The sequence below is a fragment of the Strix uralensis genome, chromosome 27, assembly GCF_047716275.1.
Source record: "Strix uralensis isolate ZFMK-TIS-50842 chromosome 27, bStrUra1, whole genome shotgun sequence".
Lineage (NCBI taxonomy): Eukaryota > Metazoa > Chordata > Aves > Strigiformes > Strigidae > Strix > Strix uralensis.
In genome coordinates this window covers 4,202,183-4,229,855 of record NC_133998.1, presented here as the reverse complement: position 1 = coordinate 4,229,855, position 27,673 = coordinate 4,202,183, and the positions used below count along the sequence as shown (strand labels likewise).

General features: G+C 46.0%; 1 protein-coding gene across 20 annotated transcripts in view; it reads left to right on the top strand.

Moving 5' to 3' along the window:
* Nucleotides 1–27,673, top strand: part of PTPRS (protein tyrosine phosphatase receptor type S) — a 162,751-nt gene that overhangs the window by 88,770 nt on the left and 46,308 nt on the right. For 19 of the 20 annotated variants that reach the window (XM_074851670.1, XM_074851671.1, XM_074851686.1 and 16 more), the window contains 3 exons: nt 2,678–2,866; nt 12,586–12,696; nt 25,464–25,733. In XM_074851670.1, the coding sequence (XP_074707771.1) occupies nt 2,678–2,866; nt 12,586–12,696; nt 25,464–25,733 (570 nt within the window). The remainder of the gene's footprint in view (nt 1–2,677; nt 2,867–12,585; nt 12,697–25,463; nt 25,734–27,673) is intronic. The other variant, XM_074851683.1, reaches the window with a different exon arrangement.

Here is a 27,673-nt window from a genome sequence, read left to right as displayed (position 1 = left end):
CAATGCAAGCCATTGCTCATTTATTTTTTTGGTAACAGGTTTGGGGTGATGTTTGGGGATTGATGGGGAGGGTGGCAGGACATGTGTGTGCATGTCTTGTGGGGATTGAGTTGAGGTTGTAATTGCATTATTACAGGGAATCCAATTGTTAGGGGATGAAGGCAGTTTCACTTTCCTGGCAGGAAGGAAATCTGAGCACTTGAATCAGTGCAATATGTGATGTTCTGAGATGCTTCCTCCGCTGATCTGATCCTCAAATCTGATCACGCCTCTAGTCGCAGTTGTTTTAATTAAACTCAGAGGAATTCTGCACATTGTGCTGCAAGATTAACATTTTTGTTTAATTAGAAACACTCAGTAATAATAGTTGTACCAGGCCTCCCCCAACACACACACACGTGCACACACACATACACACTCACACACCCACCCTGCCAGTCAAGAGGTTTATTCTCTCTGTGGATTAATTGGTTGATGAAATTAACGGACACGGGTTTGAGCCAGGTGGAGTGGCATCACCAGGGAGCAGGATAAAAGCAGTAATCAATAATGATGTCATCTGCAGCCAATGCGGCAGCAGCTCCGCGGCTCCTTAACAACACACCACCGCCTGGTTAAATAGCAGAAGGGAAGAGAAGACGTTAAAAGCCTGGCTGAAAGCTGTGCAAAGGCAAAGCGATTCCCAGGGCCCCTCTGTCCTGAGCTCACTTTGAGGGGGGCGCTGGGGTTTTGCAGCACACATGATCTGCGAGAGCACACACTGTTTGGAGACTCCTACAGTGCCCAAGCACAGCCTGGTGAACTGAGATCTCAAAAGGTTTGGTTCAGTGCCTGGTTAGAGATGTTTATGTTTCTAATTTAGAAGGCGATATCGTGGTTTAGAGGTGCTTCAGATGCACCAAAATGACTCGCCTTTATACAACTGTAAGTCTCTCCGTACTGGGAGATCTGTATTACTTTAGCAGTTATAAAATGGTACGTGTTTTTGTTTGTGGTCAGATTCTTTTGATAGATGAGGAGAGGTGTGGTTAATACATTTCGCTCTCCAGTGAGTCACAATAGATCCTTTATAACTCTCCAACAATGGTCAGAGGAAGGAAACAATGCACATTTTTAAACACACAATTGAGGCATTTAAACCCTTTTCTTCTCTGCAGTAGCTGTGCACTGCTAATAACAGTATTAAACAAGAGTTTCTTGGCCTCAGGTATCAGAGCATCACACAAACCTTTAGCTCTGCCTTCATGATTTCATTGATTTTTAGAAGTTGAACGTGAGGCACGGCAGTGTGAAATAGCTCTTACCCAAATCATGTGGGTTTGGAGCTCACGTAGAGCAGTACTGGGATCTGGTGATGCTGCTTTGCTCTTACAGGAAAAGGCACCCACCACAGCCAGGCCACTGGGTTTCTGCCTTGTTCCACCATCCACCATGGGTTCAGCCATACGTAGTTTGGCTCCATTCCTTCTGATACATAACGCGCCGGCAGCAGGACATGAGCTCTTGTGTTTGCAGTTGGCCAGGATGTTTCCCAACCAAGGCAAAGGTTTCCAGCCCATTTCTGCTGCCGTGTGAGAGCTCCCATTGGTTTCAGTGGGGGACTGATGGTGATGTATGTTACTTCTTTTAAAAACCTGCCTTTTAAAAATCCTTTATGTTATTTCCCTTCTGTTCGCTCACCTGCTTTTGGGATGGATTCAATGCCATAGATTCCCGAGGCTGCGATTCCTCAACGCGCCTCATTTGAAATGATGGAGAGTCCCTCTGAAGTCTCACCCTGGTGCCGGCATCTTCCTTCCAGCTGCCCTCCCCCAAAGACTGATTTTCTGGCGAAAAGAAATGGCACATTCTGGAGCTGTATCAGCCAGCGTAAGACAGCTCTCTTCCACTTGAGTTAGGAGGTTGTGACAAAGATTATGGGGGAGGCACTGGGGTTTTATATTAGTTAGCACAAATTAGTCAGCATCAGTTAGGATTGCCCTCCTCGCCCTCATTAGTGAAGGCAAAGGCAAGATTGAGAGGAAGCAGGAAGCTCAGTTGAGCTTGTCTTCTAGGTGCTGGTGCCACATCCCTCTTCTTCTAGGGCAGCAGCACTCTGAATTAATAAATCTAAAAATCACACCCTGTCTGACAGCACTTGGCTTATTGTTGTTATGTGTGTCCCCTCTGGTAACTACAGCTGGATGATATTTTCCTCTCATTTCTCTCCTAGTTTCCACGGTGTCTTTGACAGGCCTTTTCACGTAGTCGCTTTCTTTATTTCTCTCGTGTGGTTTGTTTGGTACTGGGGGGTTTGGAGGGGGAAGATGAACCCCTCCTTTTAAACAGAAAGCGCAAGTCACCTGACAGGGATTCAGCACAAGACCTGGAGAAACTTTGGAATGACTACTCCCATGCCCCAAAGGGTTTGAATAGATTGCATTTAAATGTAGAATCTTCTTGTGAGACCTTAGAACAGTCACACGAAATGGACAAGCTGTTAAATTTTACTGTATAATGTGTTTTCACAAACCATCTATGGACCATTTACTGTAGCCTTGTTTTAAATTGCATTGCACAGAGTGCTGGGCAGCAAGTCTGCCCGATGCTTTCTTTGGTGTATTCCCTTGAACAGCTCCTTCAGCTGCCCCAGTCCCTAGTACGTGTTTAACCACTCGTCCTTTGTTCTCTACCCCAGAGGACCAGTTACCTCCCGGCTTCCCAAACATTGATATGGGGCCCCAGCTGAAAGTGGTGGAGCGGACACGAACAGCCACAATGCTCTGTGCAGCCAGTGGGAATCCAGACCCAGAGATCACTTGGTTTAAAGATTTCCTGCCTGTGGACCCCAGCGCGAGCAATGGGAGAATAAAACAACTGAGATCAGGTAAGGTCTCCGCGTGAGATTGTATGAATTGAGACCTAGATAGAGGCATGAAGAGACTGCTCAGAGGTTTCTGAAGCAGAAGAGAGGGCTGATAGACACAGGCACCACTGATGTGGATTGGGGCATTAGCTTTTCTTTGGGTTTGGGACTCACGTTCTTACTCAGGGAGGGGTTGGAGCATTTTCTCCTCCAACCCATCCTCCTGGCCTTCCCTACTGCCTAGTTGACATAAAGGGAGTCAGAGCAGGGAAGCTGGTTCCTGTCCAGGAGACGCAGTAACTAGTTCACTGGATAATGGTGCTTTTCCAGCTGAGGGGGAACTGGGGACTGGATGGGACCTGAGGGTTTCTTCCTCAGACCAAGAACTGGGTGAGGAAGAAGGCAAACCGCTACGGCAGACATGACATTTTAGGCCACATGCATCTGGTATAGGGTCCACAGCTCAGGCAGCCTCTTGACTGTCAAAGCACGATCCTGTTGGTGTAAATTGAGCCTTTCAAAGCTGGCGCTGAAGAACAGTTCTTGCAGGATCTCTCCAGCACCAAGTCCCTGCAGTCATCGCTGGAGAGCAGTTGTGAGCATTCTGGAGTGACCCGTTGGTGCTCAGCGGCACTGCCCATGGAGTGGATCTCCATGAACAGATGTACCCCAGCACCGTGGCTCTTGTCAGTTTTCAGTCTTTCCCCATCTGCTTGTCCATCTGTCTCTTTTGTTTGTTTTATGTGTGTTGTTTTGTGTGTGTGTCAATGTGACATCTCTTAATAGTCACGTTTCAGGAGCTGTTTTTATACTTGTTAAATCTGCCAGTTCGCTGTGCGAGTGTGTGTGTGTGTGCAGTGAGAGCACAGGTGTATTTGGTTTTGACTATTACTGATGAAGCACTTCCATTTCTCAACTTTAAAAAAAACCCTAATTTCTCTCTGATAGCTGCAAATACAAAACAAGCCTTAGAAGTTTTACCTTTTGACAAAGACTAACCTGAGAAATAATCCTTTTCAAATACTCCTTGGACTGACTGCTTTGACCCAGCCTAGAGAAAACGTGTCTGTGTGGTTGGACCTAGCAAGCACTAGCGTCACTTCAGCTACTCAGAACATTCCTTTGGCCAAGAGAGATGGAGCATTTTCAAGAGTCTTTTTTGGCAAAAGAATGGCATTGTTGCAGGCAGTGGGAAAGCAGAGGCTTCAGTGAAGCAACTGGGGTTGCTCTGTTCATATTAAACATTTTACAAGTCAGCCAGTCAAGTGATAGCTGGCTGCTTCTGCCCAGACCTCTGCTGGCTCTGAAGAAATCAGTTCTAACTACTGTAACGCTGGATCTTAACATCAGAGAATGTAACCGCCTGGTTTTTCTCTTGCCTTGTTTGGCAAAGATTCTGTATAAAGACTTTCAGTTCTGTGGGCCACCAGTGGAAAAGATTCAGTTCCAGTTCAGTGTAGCTTTTATACACCTGCATAAATGCATCCTTACTCAGTGAAGCAAACTTACAAGCAGATACTTAAACTGCTTTGTTGAATTAGAATGGATTGTTGAATCCCACAAACACAGATGAGATTGACCTCCTTGCTTTATCATAACAGCTGAGGCAAATGCAAATAAAAAAAAAAGCACTCAGCATAAATAATGAGAGGTAAACTAGAATTATATCATGCTCTGTGACCATGATCTGAAGTGTGAGTAATGCACAGGCAGATTATTTTTAATACATTTATCATCTTGCTAGAATGCCTTTATACTCTTTAACTGGGTTTAATCTGGTGTTTTCTTTAAAGCCACCTGAGTGCTGCATTTTTATTCCAGTGAATTGGTTAGCCTCAGCATGAACTCTTGACCTTTCTGATAAATCAGAAGATACCTGCTGAGAATTAATGTCATTTAGAGCTGCTTTGAATTAGTAAAATGATGAAACCCTGAAGCATCCCTGTTGTCCTTAGGGGTAGAAACCTGTTGCTTGTGTGAAAGGGAGTGCAGGTTCCTGGACAGTCAGGACTTTGAGTTCTCCTATTTCATCTGCTTCTATAGCCTTTCAAAACTTGCATGTTCTGTGATCCGCAGGCCTGTGAAAGTGCAGAACATATTGGCATCAGGATCATCCGTACTGCGTTCATATTTTGATCAGTGGAAAGGAGTTTTAAGACCAAGGCAGGGCAGATTCAAGTGTGTATTTGTAACCTGAGTGTGATGTGCAAGGCGATGCCTGTTTGAGCGCTGATGATGCAAGTGCTGCTAAAGTCAGAATTTAATTTAATACATTTATCTTTCCAGAAAACAAACTTTGCTGCCAGAAGTGTGGCACTAGCGCATATTAGGGCATTGGATGCTTCAGGACACGGCTAATGAGCTTCAGTGTCTTTCGCCCACAGGTCATCAGTATGACTCCAGCCCAGCTTCTTGGGGATTAACAATTACACCCAACTAACGGGTGTTTGACAAGCCCTCTGTGAATAGGAGTGCAGGGAGGAGGAGTGACCCTGGTGCTAAATCCCAGCTTCATCGCTGCACCTTGTGCTAACAGATTTAGCATAGAGGCCAGCGCCCGTGTTGGCTCTGAAGACATTGAGCCCTGATGGAGACTGGGACAGGCTGTGAGAGCAGCAGGACAGGACAGTCACCCAGATTCTACCCTGGAAGTGAAGTCTTCAGGATAGCAGTCATGCGGCTTTATTACAGAGGGTGTTAAGAACTGAATTTATATCGATATATGAGTTAGTGGCAAACATGCATATTAGCTCATTAAGAGGTACAAGTGAGATGTCATGCACAGAGCTTTACAAAATTGGGTAGGTGTGTCCAGATTTGGTTCTCATTTATATTAAAACTGAATGTTTTGCTGGCAATGTAAGTGGACCTCTGAGACCATGGTCATTATACTCACATCATCCCGGGGACCCATTTATGTTACGAGTCTTCAATATAATTGAGAAACAGGTGATACATCATTAACCATAGTGGCTGTTCTCTATCCAGTATTATTTCTTCTCCTTTCCATCTCCAGATGAACTTCCCAAGCAATTGGAAATCTATTCATGCTTGGGGGTTTTGACTGAATCAAAAGCTGAGTTGTCAGTCAAAGGAGAATGGGAAGAACCTCTGTCTAGGCTCCTGCTTCCCTTAGATATACGTGAACATCTCAGCCTTAGAGACCCAGCTTGTCTAAGAGTTTAAGTGGTCTTGGTGGTGGAAGAGAAACGGATATTTTAGCTTGACCCTGATGCAAGCAGTCTCAGGACATTTAAAGCAGGAGGCAATGTCCTTTGCTCAGCCGTGCCACCTAGGGGGGATTAACAGGAGGCAGCCTGCAGCCACCTTACATCATAGAAACACTAAAACCTTTTGTGTCTTGTGTGTGTCTTCTGTTTTCTAAATAACTGGCTATAACAAACTTCTTTTTCTTTTCCCCCCCCCTCACTTTTTTTAACATTCAGAGACCTTTGGTAAGTTTGTTCAATTAAAAAAAAAAATCAAACCAAAAAACCCCAAACCTGCTAATGTCCAGATTTGTAACCCTTGCCCTTTAAACTAATTCCCTTATAACAGCTTCTTGAGAGGCATGCTCTGCATTTCTTCTACTAACTCTTTCAGTAGGGATATTCTTCCCTCTTAATGAAATTCTGCAGGGGTATTGCAGGCTACAAAAACAATAATAATCCTAATTAATATATCTGTATAAAGAGATAACAGCTAAATATGAACCTCCTAACATTGGATAGATTTTTTTTTTTTTGTGTCTTAGCAACAGTTGTCCTGGAATTCCCCAATTACACAATAGCTTGTACCCTGGAACTGTGATAATTGTGTTCACACCTGCAGGAGGTCTTGGAGTTTCACATCTAACAGGGTTATTGGCATTTTCAGAAGGGAGAGATGGGGGTGCGACATTCTCAGATTGAAGCTGAAAATCATGGGTCGTCAGCTATGGGAAAGGGTTAAGCAAAGAAAAAGCCCCCCCCCTCCAGATCATCTCTGTCCCTTGAGAAGCCAGGAGCCTGTCTGCAGAACTCACATCACATTTCCTCTGTGTGCCAAGTCCCCTTTTGTTAGAGATGTAGCAATTGCAGCTGTCAGCCAAGATCCGGCATTTTAAAATTGCAGAAGACCCTTGATGATTGCTTGCTTGTTTAGAATAGAAAGCTCCCTCCAGCCCTCGGGAGAGGAGCAAAGCACACACATGTTCTCACACGTGGCCTGACAGAAGGTGGGGATGTGTTTTCTGTCATTACCATGGCAATGGTGACTGTCCTCCTCTCCCTGTTTTCAAGGCTTGGAGAATCCGTAGGCAGCTTACTGTGTGGGAAGTCAGAGGAAGGGATGGTGGAAGAGCAGATCCCGTCCTCTGTGACAGAGGGGGACACCTGACACGTGGTATTCTGCCTGGCACCGTCTTGGTCCTTTATAATCCAGAGGCAAGTCCTTTAAGCTGCCTTTTGCCTCTGCTGCTAAACACTAGGCTGGCTGCCTGGGCTCGTGCAACCTCAAAATTTGCCCTAAATAAGCAGATCTCCATCCAGATCCTGGGAGGCCGTGGAAGGCAGTATGACTAGTTTGGATGCATCTCAAAACCAGCTTTTCCCTCAGAAAGTCAGTGTCCACCACGAGTTCTTCCTCCTTTAGTTTTCCTGCAAAGCTGGTGCCCTTATTCTGCCCCAGACAGTGGTTAGCCTCGTGCATTTGCTCATGCACCGTTAGGACACCAGGCAAGCCAGGTACTGAGCACAGGTACCTCCCCCCCAAACTCCTTATCAAATCTTACAGGACCTGTCAGAGTCCTTCAGAATTATTAATCTATTTCAGATCCTCTTCTAGCACCATCCTACTGCCCCTATATTGAATATGAAGCTGGTTAGATGTGAAACTCCAACAGTGAAAATCTACCATCTGTGTCCCTGCCGCCGTTCAAACTGCTCTTTCCTTGCAAGTTACTTGATCTCATTTCGATTCAAATTCTGTCCCCTCCATCCCTGGTGTGGGGCATCTTGCAAAACATGTTTTGCTCCTCACCTCTGTGTCCCGTGTGCCAGAATTAGAACTGGAAAGACCAAGGTGGCGTTGCTTGGCTTATCTTGCTCTCCAAGAGCACTGCCTCCAAGACAGTCTGTCTCCGAGAGCTGCTGACAGCCGACTTCCAGGGGCAACGCTAATGCTTAGAGGGAACAGGGAATAACTAACCTACAATGACACGAGAAGGTAACAGTTGCTGTTGTATCTATGCTTACATAGCTTTAACTTCCAGCGTGTTTCTCTGTCAATTAGAGTGAACCTTTGCAGGAAATTGCCAGGCTTAGCCAAGGCCAAAGAAGCTTTATAGAGGTGGGTGATGTTGGGGTCTCTTCCCCTTCTCTACCCTCTTCCCATTAGCCTTGTTCCAGATTTGTGCCACAGATGGCAGATTTTCACTCCAGTTCTGAGACAGAAGGATGTATCAGAGGCTGTTTTTATTTCCACTGAATTGAACTATAACCCTTTGCTGCTTAGTCTCTCTCTCTCGCTCGCTTTTTAAAACCTTCCTGCCGTCTCCTGTGTGGAGATCTGCCCAAGTACATGCTCCTCCCACCTCTTTCTCTTTCAAGTGCTGTCTCTCCAACCTTTGTCCTGATAGCTAACCAGCCTGCTTTATTAACCTTAGCTAGTTCCTAACCCTAACTAGATGCTAACTTTTCTCTAGCAGATAACCTAACCTCTTAACTAGAAGCTGAGTATAACTAGAATCTAATCTCCTAACACTATAATACCTCTCTTCCCTCACCTTTGACAAATAAAGGTGAACTGTAATCAGTATCTGTATATTTTTACCTTCTATCCTGAAAATGGAGGATTGAACCGCAGCACAAGAAGGATGAGCAGGGCTGAAGGATAAGGAGGGAAGGGGTTTTCTGGTGGTTAAGGCAGAAGATTGGCACACAGGAGGCTTTGACTCCTGTTCTTGCCTCCGCCACAGACTTCCCTCTGTGACCTTGGGCAAGTTGCTTCACCTCTACCTCGGTTTCCCCATCTGTAAAGTGGGTGTAATAATGCTGCTGTACCTCACTGGGGAAAAGGAGTGTAAGGCTGATATTTATCATGTAATATGCTCTGCGAGCTCTGGCTGGGAGGTGCTGCAGAATGACAGCATTGTTACCACTGCAGAGAAGCTCTTGCATTTCTCCCTAGTAAGAGGCAATACTTGTAGTTGCGGAATCTGCCCTGTTCTCAGGATTGGGGTAAAAACAACCAACTAAAACCCCTTCTTTGATAAGCTGTGTGACAAGTTTGAATGCCGCTGTGAGCAAAAGGACCTGCCGTGTTTTCAAAGGAAGATGGTTGCAACCTCAGGAGGTCAAACGGGGGGACAGTGGTTTTACCATTGACTGTGGCACGGTTCACCAGCCACAATGTCACTTCCTCTCATCTGCGAGACCTGCCTAGGCAGGAGACTTACGTTAGGCACTTAGAGACAACTGGAGGGGGTTTGAATAAAAAATAACCCAAGGGAGATGCAGTCAACAGGCAAGTGTAGCAGGACTCTTCTCTCTCCATACAGCCCGCTCCTGCACTGGTGTCAGGGAGGTCTCCAGAGCAGTTCCATGAGGTGGCCCTTGCACTCGTACAGTAGCAGGGCCTTCCTCAGTGCAGAGCCACTGGCTTCAGTCTCTGGGCGGAGCCGCTGACGGATACCTGAAGGTCCTGATAAGGTCATGTGTTGAATTCCTTGCACATCTGTGCCAGTAACTAAAGTTTGAAACTGGGAATTTGCTAGCAAAGGTGGGATCAAACCTGCAACACTTAATGTGATGCAAGGTACCTGGATGACCCTGTCCCTGTCTGGGCTAACACGGCCAGAATGCCCACCCTCTGCCCCAGGAGTGATGGAGATAAACGCAGGTTCATCATACGTTCTGCAAGTAGCAAACAGCAATGTTAGCTGAGAGCTTGAAGATTTTCTTTGCATTCTGAGCAACAAAATGGAGCCAGTCTTAAGACTTTTCAAGCCAAGTGCCATGGAGGCTCTGCAAACAGCCAGCTGAATTGGACTGCTTTAAAAGGGGCATTCCCCCCTCAAGTACCCCAAGCCCTCTTCAGTCTGTCCCTTTAATTTAAGATGAGGTAGAGCAGGAAGTTTCCTACTGGGAACTGTCTTCCTTGACTCAGGTCCTTTTCCCACGGGCAGTCCAGGTGTTTGGGGTTTTATGGTCTTTTCACTTATTTTCTTTGTTTTCTTTGCAGAAGGTACACCGATCCGAGGTAAGACACCCCCAACTCACTCACTCACCCACTCTCCAAACACTTCTCTCCACTCAGTTCCTGTTTCATTGACCTGTGCTCAATACAGATTCTTGTTGTTGTTGTTGTTGTTATGTTTTCTTGTCCTGCTTCACCTCTGGATATTTCTTTTTTACACCTGTCTTTATTTTATATATGGTTATAATGTCCTTTTTTGTTTGCTGGGTGCACTTGGTAATACTGATACTGTTATTCTAATAACATCTCAGGCTGTGCTGCCTCAGATTTATGGCAGAGTTTTAAGAGCTAATCTCTCCAGGACTGTGAAGGACTGAAGTTTATCTTGAGCATTAAATGCTATCAAAGCTTGGTAAATACTTAGGACCTTCTCCTGATTGTTGCAAAGTGCTCCTGAGCCACTGATGGTGGTGAAAGTTTTCCAATCCTTTGCTCAGTCAGATCTTCAGCACTTACCATCTCAGCGTACTCATTTGTTCGGCTTCAGAGCCTTCCTTCCCCTTCCTCCCCACTCTCTTACCTTTAGGTTTCTCTGGGAAAGATACCTGTGGTAAGTAGCTTCTGCACTGTCTCTTTAATGGAGCCAAAAAGATACTAGACCTCAAGCTGTCATTGAAAATCAGCAGGAATTTTGTGTGCACCTCTTGGAAGACCCTGCTTTGTTTTTATCTACACTGGCAAATTTAAAAGTCCGTAATTCTCTGCTGGTAAAAGCAACAGGAGGTGCTGTAGGTGAGATTTACTTTTTCACACATCATCTCTATTGGCTCCTGACAAGTGCTGAAAACTCATTGACCTCTCTACAGTATAATTTCTACCATTGCATTCACCAGCAAAGCTGCAGTAGTCAAGATGAAAGGGGTGAGTCCGTATTCCCCTGGTGAAGCTGCTTGCCTGCAGTTCATGCTTCTGTTGCTGCTCTGCAGTGTGGCTTCGTCTCCCCTTGTGTACGCTCAGATAAGCAATGCTCATGAGCCACACAAAAAAATTGTCTGGAACCAGTGGAAGCAACCCACAGATTTGTCCAAACGAACAGAAATTTCAAAACTCACTGACCAGCTCTCCACCAAAGTAGAGCTTTCCAATGACAGAGAATGCTCGAGCTGTAATTCAGGATGAAATATGCTCAGCTGGTGTCTCAGTGTGAAGCTTCAGTCTGTTTGGTTTCGAACTCCTGTTATGCTGAAATACCCACAGATTCTTTTGAAATGAATTCAGTTTGGTTTAGTGGCTTGGGTGGGGTTTTTCTGTTTTTTAGTTCTGTCTGTTCTGCCTTTGGGAGCTACCAGGCACAGTGGATGCTGGCAGGAGTTGCACTATCACACCCCATCCCTGTCATAAATACTCTCACAGCCTCACGTCTTCCCACGCAGCATCCTTTTTCACCCATGCACACACAGAGGAACATGAGCTCCGTGTCCTCTTCATGTGAACACGTTGGTTTTTCGTTCCTGAAGAGGCTGTATCTGCAACCAACAATGATATCATTTGCACTTTTCTCACTTGAGATTTTATCAATAATACTGCACTGAGATGGAATTATTTGGTTTTCATATTTAGGTTTTTTGCAGAGATGGGAGTTAAGAGTCTTACCACATGTGAGCTCTGTCCATATCTGTAGTATAATCGTGTACTTCTAATACATAAAACATTTGATAGCCTCTTGAATTATTTATGTAGTATGTATTTTAACTGGAGTTTTGCAGGGATGAAGCCTTCTGAGGTAAATGAGGCAATTTTCTTCCATGTAGTTACATGCTGCATATCTCTGCATGTTTGCTTACAGGATGTGTTTAGTATGGGCTCTGGATATATTCTTGTAGGCTGCAATAATGTACAGGTTTAAGAAAAACCTTAATCCTTTTGGCCCAGTTGGTGTAAACCACACAGGCAGTTTTGAAGTTCCCATGCAGTATTTACAGGGTTTTCCCTTGGGAGCATTCCCTACCAGTCAGGTGCTTTTCACACTGACTTATCTCCCTGGGCTTCCTGTGAATCAGGTATTTAGGCACAAAACAAAGGCACCGGTGATAAAAATGCTCCAGGGATTTGGGTGACAAAGCCTTTCACTTTTATGGTGACTGCTTCAAATCGAGCAAGGGAAAGTCAACTGCCTCTGATAGATTTCTGGAGATCACAGTAATATAGATTATTGAGGTTGATTTCATGAGTTCTGGTGCAGAGTGCCTGCATTGCAGAAGCCACAAAGGTGGTACTTTGGCTGATCATTTCAGTACCGAGAGTAACACTTAGTGTAGAGGGGGGTATTAAATTTTCTCTTCCTGATGGGTACGTGTCCAGCTGTAACGCCGAGCACAGACATTAGCTGATGTCAGCAGAGGGCTTGGTGCTTCCAGAGCTCATAGCCCAGGACCCCCAGGCAGTGCCCCGGTGTGTGTTAGCCCAGGGGGAGGAAAAACCAAAACACTTGACGCTATTGCTCTCTCTTCAAAACAAAATGGTGATGATCGTGTCTTTGCTGCGGTCTTCTTCTCTCCTCCCAGGTGGCCTGCAGATTGAAAGCAGCGAGGAGACAGACCAGGGGAAGTATGAATGCGTCGCCAGCAACAGCGCCGGAGTGCGCTACTCCTCCCCTGCTAACCTTTACGTGAGAGGTAGGGAGCGCATCGGCTCACAACGCTGGCAAATATCTCCCTCCCCATGGCCTTCCTTTGTCCCAGCTGTTTGATTCGATCCTGTCCCTCAGCACAGGGGAAGCACTGGTGTTAATCGGTTGGATCCTTACGGTGCTCTGCTGAGCTTGCACGGGGATCCTGGTGCACCCTGACTTCCTCCCCATTGCTGGTGGCTCCAGCTACCACGCCAGAGTTGCAGAGCGGCAATCAGCAATACAAGGCTGTGGCACCCACCGTGAAGTCAAGTGTCACCCAAAATAGCGTCCCCAAGAATCTGCCAGCATCAGCCTGCAGAGCCCAGAGGGGAGCGAACAGCTTTGGCTGCAAAGAGGCCATAATCCCATTTTCTCCCAAAGGATCCCTGCTCTCTGGAAGTGGGAAGGTCTCAGTTCTACTGGTGTGGGTGTGAGAGGAGGGGAGGACCCTCTCAGCCCCCTCCACTGAGCTCTCTGTCCCCCGGATCTCTCCAGATTGCAACAGGAGGGTGCATTCTCACTTCTCGCCTAAATCCCAGCTGGTTTTTCCTTTGCCAGCAGTAATTTGTCACTGGTTCCTTGGGCATGAACGCTGGCCGTGGGCACAGACTCACAGAAAGCTGGAGATGGCCAGCAGACATCTCTGCCGCAGTGACAGATTCCTTCACCCATGTAGCAGGGGGAACAGATGACAGGGGGATTGGCTTCTGCTTGATGCCCCCTCGATGTTCTCACACCCAGCGGGGCAATAGCCTTTCTGCTTTCTTTGTTATTTTATTTTAATCTCTTTGACCTGTAATATTTTGTGTGTAGCTTTGGTTTAATATCTTTCCACAGCAAAACCCTTTTGGTAATGAGAGAGCAGGGCTGGTCCTTCTCGCTTTTTTAAAAAAAAGAAAAATACTATTGGGAGGAAAAAAGAAAAGTTACATCCCAGCAAACTGTTCCCATTTCCATCCCATCGACAGAGGAAGCGCCTCCCACCTACACTCACGTTAACTCTGCAGTCAAATGCAGAGCCATGCTCCTGTGTGCACTCCTTTCTCTCTCTCTTTCTCTCTCTCTCGTGTCTCACGCTCACTAAATCACATGCACATGGAGAGAAGGCTTTTAATAATTTAATGTTTCCAAGCTAAATTTTTAAATAGCCTTTTGTGGCCAGCTGGAAAATTGCGTTTGAAATTTGCCCTGTCACTTGGGCCCCGAAATTCTTCTTTTGGGAATGTAAATCTGGATCTGATACTAATTCAGGGCTAAATCCTTTGCAGACAGCTTAGCTGGAATGTTTTGGGTTCTTTTTTTTTTTAAAAAAAAAAAAAAAAAAAAAGAAAAAGAAACAGGAAAAAATGGGGGGGATTTTTCATTTTATTTCTAAATTTCCTCTACCTTTCTGGCCACTCGGAAACTACCCAGGAGACAAAGGTTGTAACCATGGAGTTGCTTGTCTCCGCACCTGGCTAAGCGTCGGCTCCAGGTGGATAGCCCTCTTTCTATCCAAGTTAGCCTGTGTGTACCTGAGGCCTGCCTGAAAAACAAAGCCAGCATTAGCCGGCCGAGAGAGTGCAGAAAACACCGTGTAAGCAAGCTCGGCCTGTGGTTTGGGTGTTTTTCATGCTGTTTAATTCCTTGTTTCTTGTGTGTTAATATCGTGGAAAGGTAAAAAATTTCTGAAATGGATTTGCTTTGGTGGGAGGGAAGGTTCATGCACATTTTTCTTCCCGTTTTTTGTTTTAAAAGAGTCTTGAACACTCTTGTGTTTCCAATTGACTTGTTTCTCCCATAACATGCTTGTCTCTATAGAACACCTGGGATAGGAGTTGTAAGTTTTAACATTACAAGGAAATGTTTTGGTTTTGTTTTGCTTTTCTGTTCTTCTTCTAATTATTTCTTTTTCCTTATTCAGTCCCATTGTGGAGTTAGTGGAAGCAGAACCGGGTGTGGGGGCTGGTGGGAGCACGGGCTGGGGGAGCGGATTTCCAGCTTGGGATCTCCTTTGTATCGGGTCTTCTCTGCCTGGTACAGGTTCCACTCCCCCTTCTCTAAAGAGCAGATGGACTTAAAGAAGTGAGAGCTCCTTTCTGGGGTTGGCACCTCTGCCGGGTGCTGATTCTGAATTAGGATTGCTCACAGTCTGACCTCTGTACCGAGCTTGGTTGTTCTCAAACAAAAGGTACCTAGCTGGATGGGAGGGGGAAAGTTAGGAAGGCAGGAAAGAGGGTCGTTACTATCTTCATTTTTTTTCCTTTCTTTTTATTTTGGTTAAGAGAAAAAAAAACAATCAATTTGCAGCTGACAGCCTTGAGAAGGCCTTTTTTTACTCTCTCTGTGTTTCCCCTATTTTTCTCTTCTCCTCATGTCATTGTGTTCCGCATCAAACCCCCTTAACATCCCTCAGAGCTACGAGAAGGTTGGTGTGGTTTTTTTCTTTTTTACTTTCTTTACCCACATTTTTACATTCTTAAGAGAAAAAAATAAAAAAATTTAAAAAAAAAAAAAAAAAAGAGAAAAAGCAAGAAATCTTTAAGATGAGCGAGACCCGCCCGTTCCCGGGTCTTGCAGAGATGAGTTGAGTTGCATTGTGGGCCTCTCTATGCATCCTTTGGTAATGTTGCTGAGTTCTTGCACTTTTTTGTCGTCATGGTTACCTTGCCGTTTGGACATTGGGCCTGATGCATGATAGGAGAATGTAACAATCTTCTTTGCATGCCACTTTTTAAATTAATTATGAATTATTTTTTCTATATATAAATATGTATAATTTTTTTTTTTTTACAATTCTGGTTTATTTGAAGTGGATTTACTTTCCAAATTTTTTGTTCTGTTGGGTTTTTTGCTTTCTCTTGATTTCCTGTTTCAGTTTTGATTGGTTATGCTGTGCTGTAGTTTATTCCAAACGCATTGTGAGAAGCCAGTGTTCCTGCCCACCCGGTGGTAACTGAACTCCTCAATCCCTCCAGGAGGAAAGGAGTCACACAGCTCTAACGCCTGTCCATGGAAGCCCTGCTATTTGGGACGAGCCTTTGTTCTGGGGGGAGGGAGGGATCTGGGAAGTGGAAAAGATGGTAAGAAGCCAGGGTGTTGTTCCAAGAGTTAGAGCAGACCCTGGGTCACATAATTATTTACGTATTTCTTGGAGGTGTGGCTCTTGTTCCACATCCTGCACACAAAGAAAAACCCTGATCCCTGCTCGGAAGGGCTTCCCTAGCAATGCAGAACTCGCTCGCTGGTAACAGGCCATTTCCCTCCAGTAATACGGAACTCGCTGCGTGCGGGAGCTGATCTGTCAGCCCGGGATGGGTAGAGACAGAAAGCTTCCTGCTGCGTTACTGAATCACACGCAGTTGTCTCTCCTTTAGCACCCATGTGTGCGTGGAGAGCCCCATCATCAGGCAGCGCCTGGTCTCATCAGCAGAGCTTGGCAGATTCCCTCGCAGGAGGGGAGTGCCTTGTCCTTCCAGTGTCGGAAGTGAAGGGCAGCCAGCCAGCCACCCTCTGCAGAAGGGTACCTGGATCTCATGGCTCTGCCTCTCCCCGTTTACGCTCTTTCTTCCCTGTCACTGAACCATTGTTGCCTGGCTACAGGCACCTTAAAAACCAGCCAGGTCCAGAGGAGGTAGAGCCCTCCTTTCTAAAGGAGCGTGGAAGGAGAAGTGCAGCAGTGGTAGACACAAAAGAGGCTGCTGGGACACATCTGGCAGCTGCATCTCTATTGTGAACAGCAACAAGAAATCTGACAAGTTACATTCTAGCTGAAAATGCCTCTTTTCCCTCTTCTCATCTCCCTGTTTATCCCCATTAAGCTTCTGTTGCCTCCCATGTGTGCATCCTGAGCGGGTGAGCCACATGGGATAGTAAACAGGTGGGTTTTTTGCAGTGTGTTAGTTGTACCATTGGTGCTTGGTGCTTTTGCCCTTTGCGGAACTGAATGCCCTTCCTTTCCCTGTTTATGCATTTCCCTCTGCCCATCAGTCCTCACTACTCAATAATCTACCAAAGGAGTGGCTTTCCTAGTGTACAGGTATTAAAGCTGTGTGATTTTTGAGAAATCCAGTGCAGTATTGACACAGTATCTGTCTCTCTCTTTCTCTATCTCTCTCTTTCTCTCTGTCTGTCTTTCTCTTTTTCTTAAAATGCTGAGATTTCAGTGCTCGGACCCTCAGTGCTGGTATTCCCCCCTCCCCCTTTCAAGTCTCTCCCCCTCTCCCCTTAGATACAAGGGTACCACTCCGAAATGCTGCACTGTTGATAATGTCTTTCTGAAGCGGCCAGCTGTGGCTCTTCTAACTTTGATGCCAACAATAGCCAAAATACATCCCCCAGCCCCAATGCTCTATTTAAAGGGAAAAAAAAAAAAAAAAAGGCTTGTTCTATTTAAAAAGAGCAAGAGAGAAGGAATAGTATTTGACATGAGGTATTCCCATCCCACCTCCCTCCTGCCTAGGACTAAAAGGTGATAATCACTACTAATTACAGGATTTTCCTTCATGAATAGGAGTTTGAGTTTCAGGATTTAGGTGCAACTAAAAAGGGATTTATACACCATTGTTTTTTCTTTGTTTATTTTACCTTTTATAAAGTATTTCTAACTGTCCAAACTGCACTGCTGCTGCTAGAATCTCTTGTGATCTGAGAAGGTTTTAAGATTAAATTCTTCCATAAGAGCCAATAAAAATAATAATAATATCAACAACAGTAAACTAAAGCTAAATTGGATGTAGTCTTGATAGGCTGCAATGACACTGGGCAAGGAAATAGAGACTTGATACCTGGCTAAAAGAGCTCATATGGTTTGCTAGAAGTTATGGGCATGGCCTTGATATTATTGGTTAAGGGTTTGCCTTGTGTATTATTACAGATCAGATCATGCCATGGTCCAAAATAACAGAGAGTCTGCTAACAGGGAATTTCCAAGGTCAAATGCAGAAGTATCTTTGTGGAGACCCACAAAAGCAGATCAGAAGTAGGTAAGATGAATTCTGCCACCAGCCTAGGGCGTGTGAAAGTTTCTGGTCTGAGCCAGTTGTCCAGATTCCACCTGTAGTCAGTGAAAAGAAAGACACAGTTCTGTTGGAGAAGTCAGCACACCTTAAGGTGGGGATGCTGATTTTTGGGGGGAGCTATACAACTCGTCTGGCTTTCAAAAGTGTCTTTGGATGCTTCTCTGTATCCCTAGGGACACAAATACTATCAAACTTCTGGCCCGTAGTGATTGCAGGAAAGGACAGATTCCAAGTCCCGTGGACCAAGAGATGTCTGTCTCACTGCTGGTGTCTGAGAGCGTCGTGCCTCCCCTTGCACAGCGGCAAGGACTTGCTTAGCAGAGGGGAGGCTGGTTTGAGAGCCTGGCACTTCTCACAGCTAATCAGAAAGCAAATGTCAGTTTATAGCTTCCACGCAGAGAGCTGCATGGCCTTCTTTCAGCTAGGGTGGCAGGGGAAACGTTTTTGCCCTTTTGAAGAGGCTTTGAATCTTGCCCAAAAGGGCTGCGATGCTTACTCCTCACTCCACTTTGGTGGATAAAACCAGGTTGAATCGCTCATACCTGACAGTATTTTTCTCCACCCATCAGTGAGTCAATGCGTGCAGGGTCCAGGCTTTGCCCCAGAGAGGGCATATGTCTGCTTGTCCAGGATGGGCCACAGCTGTTTTGCCCCCTTGAAACGGAGCACTTTGTAGCTCTCTTAATTTTGAAAGCTTCAGACTTCCACCTCGATTGCTCTCTTTTGATCCAAATAACCAGCTGCTTGGCTCAAGATAGAGCGCTGTGTGTAAGGACTGACTGCCTCTGCGTGCTCTTCCATATTACAAAGGGAAAGGAAGAATGAACAATGAACCGTAGAGCTGTGTGGGCTGTGCTTTAGCAACCTCTGAGTATGCCGAGCTGCTGCTGTTGGTACAGGGCAAATTGTCATGGTTGAATTTACCAGAATTAAAAATTTTCCCCTATTTCACACAGTGGTGCCCCGTCAGGAGTTACAAAAGGCAGCAGTTGTGGTGCTGCAGGGATAATCCTTTTTCCCCTTCACTCGAGCCTCTTGTTGCTTTGCTCTTTTCAAGCCCAGGGAGTTTTAAATGGTGCAGCAGGCATTTAAAACAGCACAGTGCACTCGCTGTGCCTGCTTAGGCCTTGCCTCTTCTGCTACGGGAGTCAAGTGCAGTGCTTAGTCACCCAGAATCAGGTTCTGCAGCCCAGGTCCTGCTGAGAACATTTCAAATATTTTTCAAGGCTCTCTGGAAAACCTCAACTCATTGAGAGACCGAAGATGAAAACAAGCCAGGGCTAAACACGTAATAGCAAAACTAATTGAAATCAATTAAAATAAAACCCATAGAAAACGCAGAAATAGTGTGCCTAGGACCTCAGGAAATAAAGCTTCAAAATACATTAAAATGTGACTAATTTAACAAATAATTTAGTCTGTAGCCTGCTCCTGGGTTCAGTTTGGCTCGTGTGTAATTTGACCATCAAACCAGAGCTGCTGGTTGCTCAGCCCATCCCTCAATAGGCAAGTGGAATGGTTGCTAAGCTTTTTGGTTTCAATGCCATTTAGAGGTTAGAAGGAAATAATTTCACTTGCACTATAGATTTAACAAATAGCTACAAGGTCAAAACAATGATATTTTAAAATGTAGGGATTTTAATACCTTTTTAGACTAGCATTGATAAATCTTTTAATGGAAAAGGAGGGAGGCAGAACCACCACTAGTTTGTACAGCTGCCCCTGTAGCGCCATTCTCCAGGCGCTGGAGTTCAGGGAGGGAGAGTTCTGTGCCAATTTTGAAGCGTGTTAGCACTTCCATGGGTGGGGGAGCGCCCTGTCCGTGTTTGGGGTGTCCTCAGCTCTGAAATTCTAGTTTAAAAGCAAACAAGCAAACAAACAACTTTGCTGTGTTTCTGCAGAAGGATTTCTCAAGGGTATCAGGAAATGGAAATGGATACAAAAAGCCACCCCCCCAAAAAAAAAAATCAAAACTGTATATATATGTATATATATGAATATCTCTCTATAGAGGGCACTTTGCAGGAACACTGTGCTGTACTGATCTCGAAATCTCTGCCTGCCTGTGTCTCTTACACCTTTTGCATCGCTGTTCTCTTTGTTTTAGGGGAAAAAATTAGATTACACCTTGTCAAATTAAAATCACAAAAATAAAATAGTAAAGCCTGTGTTTAATGTTACAGAGCTGCTCGAAAAACAATTGGGTTCAGATTATTTTATATTCAATCCTGTAAAAAGCTACAGAAAAAAAAAAAAAAAAAGAATTACAAAAGACCAGAGATGTTCAGCCAGCCTGTCACTCAACTAATGTGTTTTTTTAAGTGGAAAAGTAACAATGATTGGGAAGGTAATGGATTTCCTCCAGACCAAATCCGAGCCTTGGTCTCATTCTTTATTTATCTACCTATTTACTTATTTATTTTTATTTACCGTGAAGGAAATTAGGAAGGAGATGGGCATGAGGAGGGAAGTATCTCGTCCTCTGGAGGGACGGAGGTCGGAAATCCAAACCCGAACAGCGTCTCGCCCCAGCGGAATGAACTTGCAATTGGAATGGGAGAGGGAGAAGGCAGAGGCGGCTGCACGGACAGCACGGGGGCAGGGACGGACCACCTTTTGGGAGGGGAGGACAGGTGTAATCTAAGCTTCACTAATAATGTAGAGGCTGCACATTATTTTGGCACCCTTTCCCCTACCCTCTCCTCATTTTGGAGCAAGACGGAATGACTCCTGTCTCACCAAAATGGCCAATAATGTCCGCCTTCTCACCTCATTTGGAGCAGCAGCTTGCTGAGTGTCAAAATGTTTAATACCATTTGGTTTTGTTTGGTGCTTTCAACCAGTCACTTCACTTTCTTTTGTTTCCTTTTTCAATTAATTTATTCTTTAAGATATAAAATATGTTTATCTTTTAGTTGGTTTAATGTGAATCGGGGTTTGAAGTGACGGGTTCTTGTCTAGTACGTTCTCCTTTCCCCACCTCGCTCCTTCTCCAACATTTTTCTCCCTGAGCTAATCTGGAAGGGGCTTAAAAAGTGGAACCGGTGGGTTTCCTCAGCACAAACTGGTTGGTTGGTCCTCAGATTTCTTTCACTAGCAGCGTCCTGGGAACACATTTTAAGGATGGATTCTGGTGTTGCAAAAGTCAACCCTGGATCTCCCAGTGTCTCTTCCGATCAGGTCTGTAAATCCGTCCCTTTCAAAAACATCTCTCACCTTGTGGACCCCAGCTCTCTTTTTAACTGAGTGGTGGTGGTGGGGAACCTTACTGATGTTGATTGGTACCTTCTTGTTGGAAAGAGTAATGCACCGAAAATGCCACTCACAGAACACAAACTGGGTTAATCTCTGCATCCGTGAGCAGCAACAAAACCAATTGGCTTTACAAGGGTGTGAAAAGTTATGGATCTGTTCCGTTTCTAATGAAGCTTATGTTGAGCCAAATTTGGGGTGCAGATTTGCCTGTTGAAATACTTACCCAACAGACAATATTAAACAGACTCATAACTAACTGCACTTAAGAAATGGCTTCTCTGCATTGAAGTAGTTTGACTTGCATCACAGATGTCCAGCTCCAGTTCTAAAATCTGGTTCTATCAATAACAAGCTGTATCCTTGTTTGAAAAAAGCTCCTGAGAGTTTTTTGGCCATTGAAAATGTGTGTTTGTGTGTGCCTGCTTGTGTGTGTATATTGGGAGATGTTGCACATGCACATGGAGCATGCACATATGTGTATGCATGCAAGGTTGGCTTCGTAAAACAGGTCTGACAAAGCTGTCATGGAACCAGACTTCCCTGAAACTCAGGGAAGGTGCTTCTTGAAACCAGAAATGGGTAAAAGTATTAGATAAGTGTCTATAAAGTTGAGCCCTGATGGCCCCATCCCAACTTTTCCTTTCCAGAGAGGACAGTTCTTCTTTTCTTTCTGGTCCTTTGAATGTATTGGATAGCAAGATGGAAGGAATCTCTTCACTGCATTTTTTACATGTAAAATTTCACTCAGCTGCAATGTGTGAAACCCAGCTGGACCCAGAGCTGAAATTGTTCTTGATTCAATCTCTAGCTGCACTTCAAGCCTTCTTCCCACCACTGCTCTCCTCCTCCTAGGCCCTGACCTAAACACTGACCCAGAGATTCTCAGCTCGACAGATCTCATGTCAACAGCCAAATCGGAGTGGTACAGCAATTAAAATAAACAGCAGCATGATGGTTCTTGGTATCCAGAGACGAACCCTATAAGTACTTCCTGTTACAGTAAATGCAGTTGTCACAGCCCTGAGCCATAGCAGGGATGTATCTAGGGACACTCTGAGCTCTCCAGCGTTTAATGTTGGAGTTACTTTCACATCCTAGACTGGTGTGTGGATGTTTGTATATTTGTGCACACACAGGAGTGTGTAGCTTTTTTTAAACCAGGATGCACGGCAGAAGTGCTACTGCCTGATTTGGCCTTGCATTAACCTGCCGCTAACCCTAATCCAAATTGTCCCTTTTCGCAGCAAGCGCCTTGTTTTGGGCTGGCATCCAGATGTGCTGGTTGCTTCCCATTAGTTAAGTGGGACAAATGCCATTAAAACAGCCAAAAATTAATGCTGCCCTGAGCCCCCACCAAGCTGACCTAAACCCCTGGGTGCTGTGAGGAGGGTGGGGAGAGTTGCTTCGCAGTTGTTTGTGAGCGTGCTCTGCACGGCTCCGGCTCCGTGGCCCCGAGCTTGTGTTTTGTGAGTGGATCTCTTCCCTTCCCTGCCCAAGACCACGCAGACGGCAGCAGTCTGTTCCCTTCAGACTCCGATTCTCAGTGCTCCACCATACATCAAATGATGCTTTTCAGTTATTAAATTCTGGTTTGTTCTTCCTTTTTATTTTTTTTTTCCTTTCTCTTTTAGTTCAGTTTTATTTCTTTGTGATTAGCCTCGGTTTGAATTAATTGTCTTGTTCTGTTTCCATGACAACTCAGTGTTTGCATCCCACCTGCCGTTGTTTGTTGCTGTTGATGCTGTTTGCTGACCGGATCTTGTCCGGCATATGTCTCCCCATTTCTCCTCACCTCTTCCCACCTTGCCTCCCCTCTCCAGAAGGTTACATATCAGCCCCTCCTCAAAAGAGTCATCCCCACCCCAGATCTGTCTGCATGTTGACCCCACTTGTTTCTTTTCAAGTTCTCTCCATGTTGTCTCAGATTGTGACCAGTGTGGTCTTCATGTGGCTCCATTTTCTGAAATGTGGTACCTCCTGAAGCAGACAGTGGCAAGAAGGATGGAGTAGGCAACAGGGACGTACCCTTGTGTCTAGAGCTAAAAGTCTTCCATAGCAGTGTGACAGGAGGGGGAAAGGAGCATGTTGCCTGGTCTCTAAAGCCAGTGCTGGTGCCTGAGGTTGTGCAAATACCATGGTACTCTCCTTACACCTTTCTCTAAGCAGAAAGTCATCTACTAGTGTTAGTTTCCAGGTGAGTTTGCAGTGTCTCCTGCCACACTCCAGTCCTTGCCCCAGCTACCTTGGAGGTGAGGACATGCTACCCATGCTCTTTGCAAATCCATGCATGCAGGAATTCTCCTTTGTCATCTCTGAGCTCCTAATGCCACAAATCTGGAAGTCTTCTCTTCCTTGCCTCTCCGTACTGGTTCCTGGGAACTGGTAACCGTGCAGAAAAGGATCTGATAGCATGATGGGAAGAGCCCACCTTTCTATGAAGACATCTCCTTGTCAGCTTGCAGGAGGAGGCAGGGGCTATATTTGGCTTCTGTTTAACAAATAAAAGCCCCACTAAATCGAAAACAGCCACTGCCTCTCCTGGCAGCGCCCTTCCCATCTGAAGAGGTCCGTAATGTTGAGCAGCAGACAGGGAAGGGGGCTGGAAGATAAATACTAGAAAAACCCAAGACATCAGTTCCAGGGGACATCGGAAGGCACTAGGACTTGGGAAGAGTGATGGCAGACTAAGCTCTGATGGCCTTTGCATTGCTTTTGCATGGATACGATTGCCACTGATTTTTTAGAGAGGTTGCCTGGGAATAGTACAGCAGGGACAGATACTTTTCAGGCCCCCAGCACTGCTGTCTCTCCTGCCCCCTCGCTCACCCTACCTGTCTCTGAAGCTGAAGGAATCCCACGCTCCTTTCTCCTTAGGCTGCTGCTGTGCCTGCAACTTCTCGAGGTCCGTATCCTTTTGTCTTTGCTTGCGGGATGGGACCTCGCCCTCAGCTCCCTCCCCAAGGCCCCTCTGATCCACTTAACGTTTCTCCTTTGTCCATTCTCCTGCTTTTACCCCTAACTAAGAGCCCCCACCTTGGCCAGCCAGCCAGCCCAGTTAGTTCAGAAAATGGAGCCAAGGAAACCGCACCCTCCCCTTTGCGTCCATGTTCTTACTGTGTAAGGTCTGGAAGCTGCATCCACCTCTCTGCTAAGGAGATGCACAGAACATGTCACTGTTTTCTCAACGTTAAAGTTTCATTACCTTGTTTTTCTTATTAATTCTATTCTATTTATTATTCCGCCAGGGCTGAGATGTGACAATGTGAGCCACCACATTGGGTCACATCAGCTAGAAAAAGTATGCAGCATTAAAGTGGGTTTCCCCCTCCCTCCCCTCTTTCTCTCTCTTCTTTCTCCCTTCCCCTCCTTGTTCTCCTTCTCCTTGTCTTCCTTTCTTTCTCTGTCGCTCTCTTTCTATTCAGTATCCATGTGGGCATTTGCTAGCCGCCCATAAATAATATTTCTCTGCATTTTCCTCTCTCTTTCTATCTTTTTCTCTCTCTCTTTTTTACCTATTTTGCATGATGTTTGTGACTCTGAGAGCTGCATCTATCGATGGAACCGTGTCAGATCTTAAAGAGGCTTCGTTAGGGTTTCTATACCCGAAAACCACAAAAATTTCATTAGAGTTTCTCATCTTTTCCACACTCTTTCTCGCTCCAGGGGGACTGCCTCCCCCTGGACGGTTCTCACACGCAGACACTAACTAAATTCTGTCCCGCTCCGGGGACTCCCTCTCCTCCCTCTCTTACATTTTTACCTCTACTTTTCAAGTGGTGTCTCTCTGGCGTTTGGGGATGTGATACTTCTCTCTCTGTTGAATTCTCTGGGTCCAACAAGGCAAAATCTTGAGAAGTCTCCATCTCCATCCCAGCCTTCTCCTCGCCACCACCCCACCTCTGCAGCGGCCGGTGGGAGGGGGCCCCTCTCCGGAGACAGGGGAGGCACCTGGACCGTTTCAGGCCGTGGTGGTGGAGGGGCTGTTTCGTTTGGATGTGGGAGAAGGGGACAGGGGAGTCAGACTCCACTGGAAAAGGGGAGGAGCAGGTTTCCCGGGGCGCGGAGCGGGGAGCTGGGGGCCCCAGCGGCTGTGGAGGAGATTTTTCGACGCTCGCCATGCCAGCTCTTGCCAGTAAAGATGAGAAATTGCTAATAAATTTTTGTGTATTTATCTGTGCTGTGATGGGTCTAATCTTGATCAATGGAACCCTGTTGCTATGAAATATCGCTTTTATGTCTATATTCTATATATTGTTTGTGAAGTAAAAATTTATTTGAAGTTTAATTTTTTTGGTTTTTGTTTTTTGATTTTTTAATTTATTTGTTTTTCGTTTTGTTTTTAATGAAGGAAGAAAATAAATGATGACAAACCCCATCTATATTTAAATTATCTTTTGCTCTTTTTTCTTTTTCTCCCTTTTCTTCTTTTTCTTTTCTTTCTTTCTGTTTTTGTTTTGGTTTGGTTTTGTTTTGTTTTGTTTTGTTTTTTTGTTACCTCTGTGCGTCTCGTCCACAGTTCGCCGTGTGGCCCCTCGCTTCTCCATCTTACCTGTCAGCCATGAAATCATGCCCGGTGGCAACGTCAACATCACCTGCGTGGCCGTGGGTTCGCCCATGCCATACGTCAAGTGGATGCAGGGAGCGGAGGACCTGACGCCAGAAGATGACATGCCCGTGGGCCGTAATGTCTTGGAGCTCACGGATGTCAAGGACTCAGCCAACTACACGTGTGTGGCCATGTCCAGTCTGGGAGTCATAGAAGCCGTTGCTCAGATCACGGTGAAATGTAAGAGAGTGTGAGCACGCCTGCGTGAGCGAGTGCGTGGGTTCCCCGGCTGCATGTTTGTAGGAGCGTGCACGCACAAGCGTGCGAGCTGCTGCACGGGTGTATAGGTGTGCAGGGCACGTGGTGGCTGCACGGTCCTGTCGGAGCATCCGAGCACGTGTGCAGAGCTAACGTGGGCACGTGGCGCGTTGACGCATGTGAGCGTTTGTAGAGCCGTGGTCGTGCCTGTCAGCCGTCACCGGTGCATGAGTGGGGGTGTCGCTGTGTGACTGTGTGGGGACCCGTTTCTGCTTGTGTCTGTGCGTCTGCATGGGCTGAGCCTGGGACTGATCTGCACGTGAGGAGTGTGGGGACGCAGTTATGCATGTAAAAAGGGAGTCGTGCATGAGTGTGTGTGTGTGCATGGGAGGAGGAGCAACGTGGCTGGACGGGCATGTGGGTGCCTGACTGCATGTCTGTATGTCCGTGTTGTTACAAGCCTGGATGTACCCGTGTAGGTGTGTCAGCATGAGCAGGAAGACAAACCTGCGCACCGCGAGTGCCATGTGCTGGGATCTGTGCATGTGTCTCTGGGGATCCCACACACAGAGAAATCCACAGCGAAGGGGAAGCTGGCTTGAGATCTTTCCTCGCTTTAGAACTGAGCTGTTTGTTATGAAGAAAACTGCAGTTGAAACCCCTGCATGCTTGCTTCTGTCCTGGGATATGAGGCTGGCTGGGCAGTTTGCAAGGAGCCTTGGATGGCTTAAAGCCTGCATGCCATCCCCTTCCAAGGGGAGAGATTCAGCCAAGGCCCTGAGGATCTCTGGCATGTGTGCCCTTGCAGTAGAGCCTAGTTCCAGCATCTTAGTGGCCGTTGTTGCCTCAGCAAGAGGGGGAATAACCCCAGCTTCCAGCTAGCAATTGCCAAGAGGAGCACGGGTGCAATCTTCAATCTATTCTGTCCTCGGCAGGGGAGTATTAAAACCCAAGCAGGATGCCCCTGTGGTTGGGTGAGTGTAGAGCTCTTTGTATGAGCTGGTGTCTGCTCTGAGTGATGGCATTGCCCACGAGGGATCTGGGGAGAGAGGGGGTGGGAGAGGATGCGGGCGGGTGGGGGAGAGGAGGAGAAATGCTTTGGAGAAGGGGAGGTCTAAAGAAAAAGAATCCTGTTGTATCAGTGTATCTGACTAAGGAAGGTCTGACAACAGAAATGAGTAGGGACTAGTGAATCTCAACATAATGCTCATCCTGAGCTTTTGCACAGGGAGTGGGCTCACATGCTAGCAGAAGGATGCCTGGGGCTGGACTGAGGTGCTTTTTATTTTCCTGAGTATTTCCCTCCTTCCCCTTTTTCCCTGTCTTATCCTATCAATTTTAAAAGCTGCTATGTAAGATATATTGCTTCTGCTTCCAACTACCCTATCTCCTCAGATGGGTAATCTTGCCCTGCTGGTACCTTCTCCCTTTTGTCATTTTATTTGTATTCTCTTCCCCGTTATGTTCCTGCGTGTAAGCATCTGCAGTCTTTCCCAGGCAGAAGATGAAAGAGAAGTTAGAGCCTTAGAGGTGCTCAAGTATAGAGAAGATGAGTCTGGAAAGGGTCTAAAGCATGTAGTGAAGTAAACACGTAACGCTTGCTGTTAAAGGTGTCTCACATTTAGCACGCAGTCTCCAGCAAGCTCCAAAGGTAGTCTTCTGGATGAGGGACAGGGGAGACGAATATTAACACACATTTGTTGCTTGAGAGGAAGCACTCCAAGTATTTATAGTTTTTAAATTCTGGAGAGCGCAGTCCGCGCTGTACTGTTACCTGCACACTAAACATGGAGAGGTTGAGCAGTGCCGGAGCCGGGCTGCCAGCGCTGCTTCGGAAGATCTGATGACGTGCTTGGAAGGAGCTCCTGCGAAACTGCTTTTCCTTACTGCCGTGTGAGCCAGCGGATGTGCAGCTGAAGTCT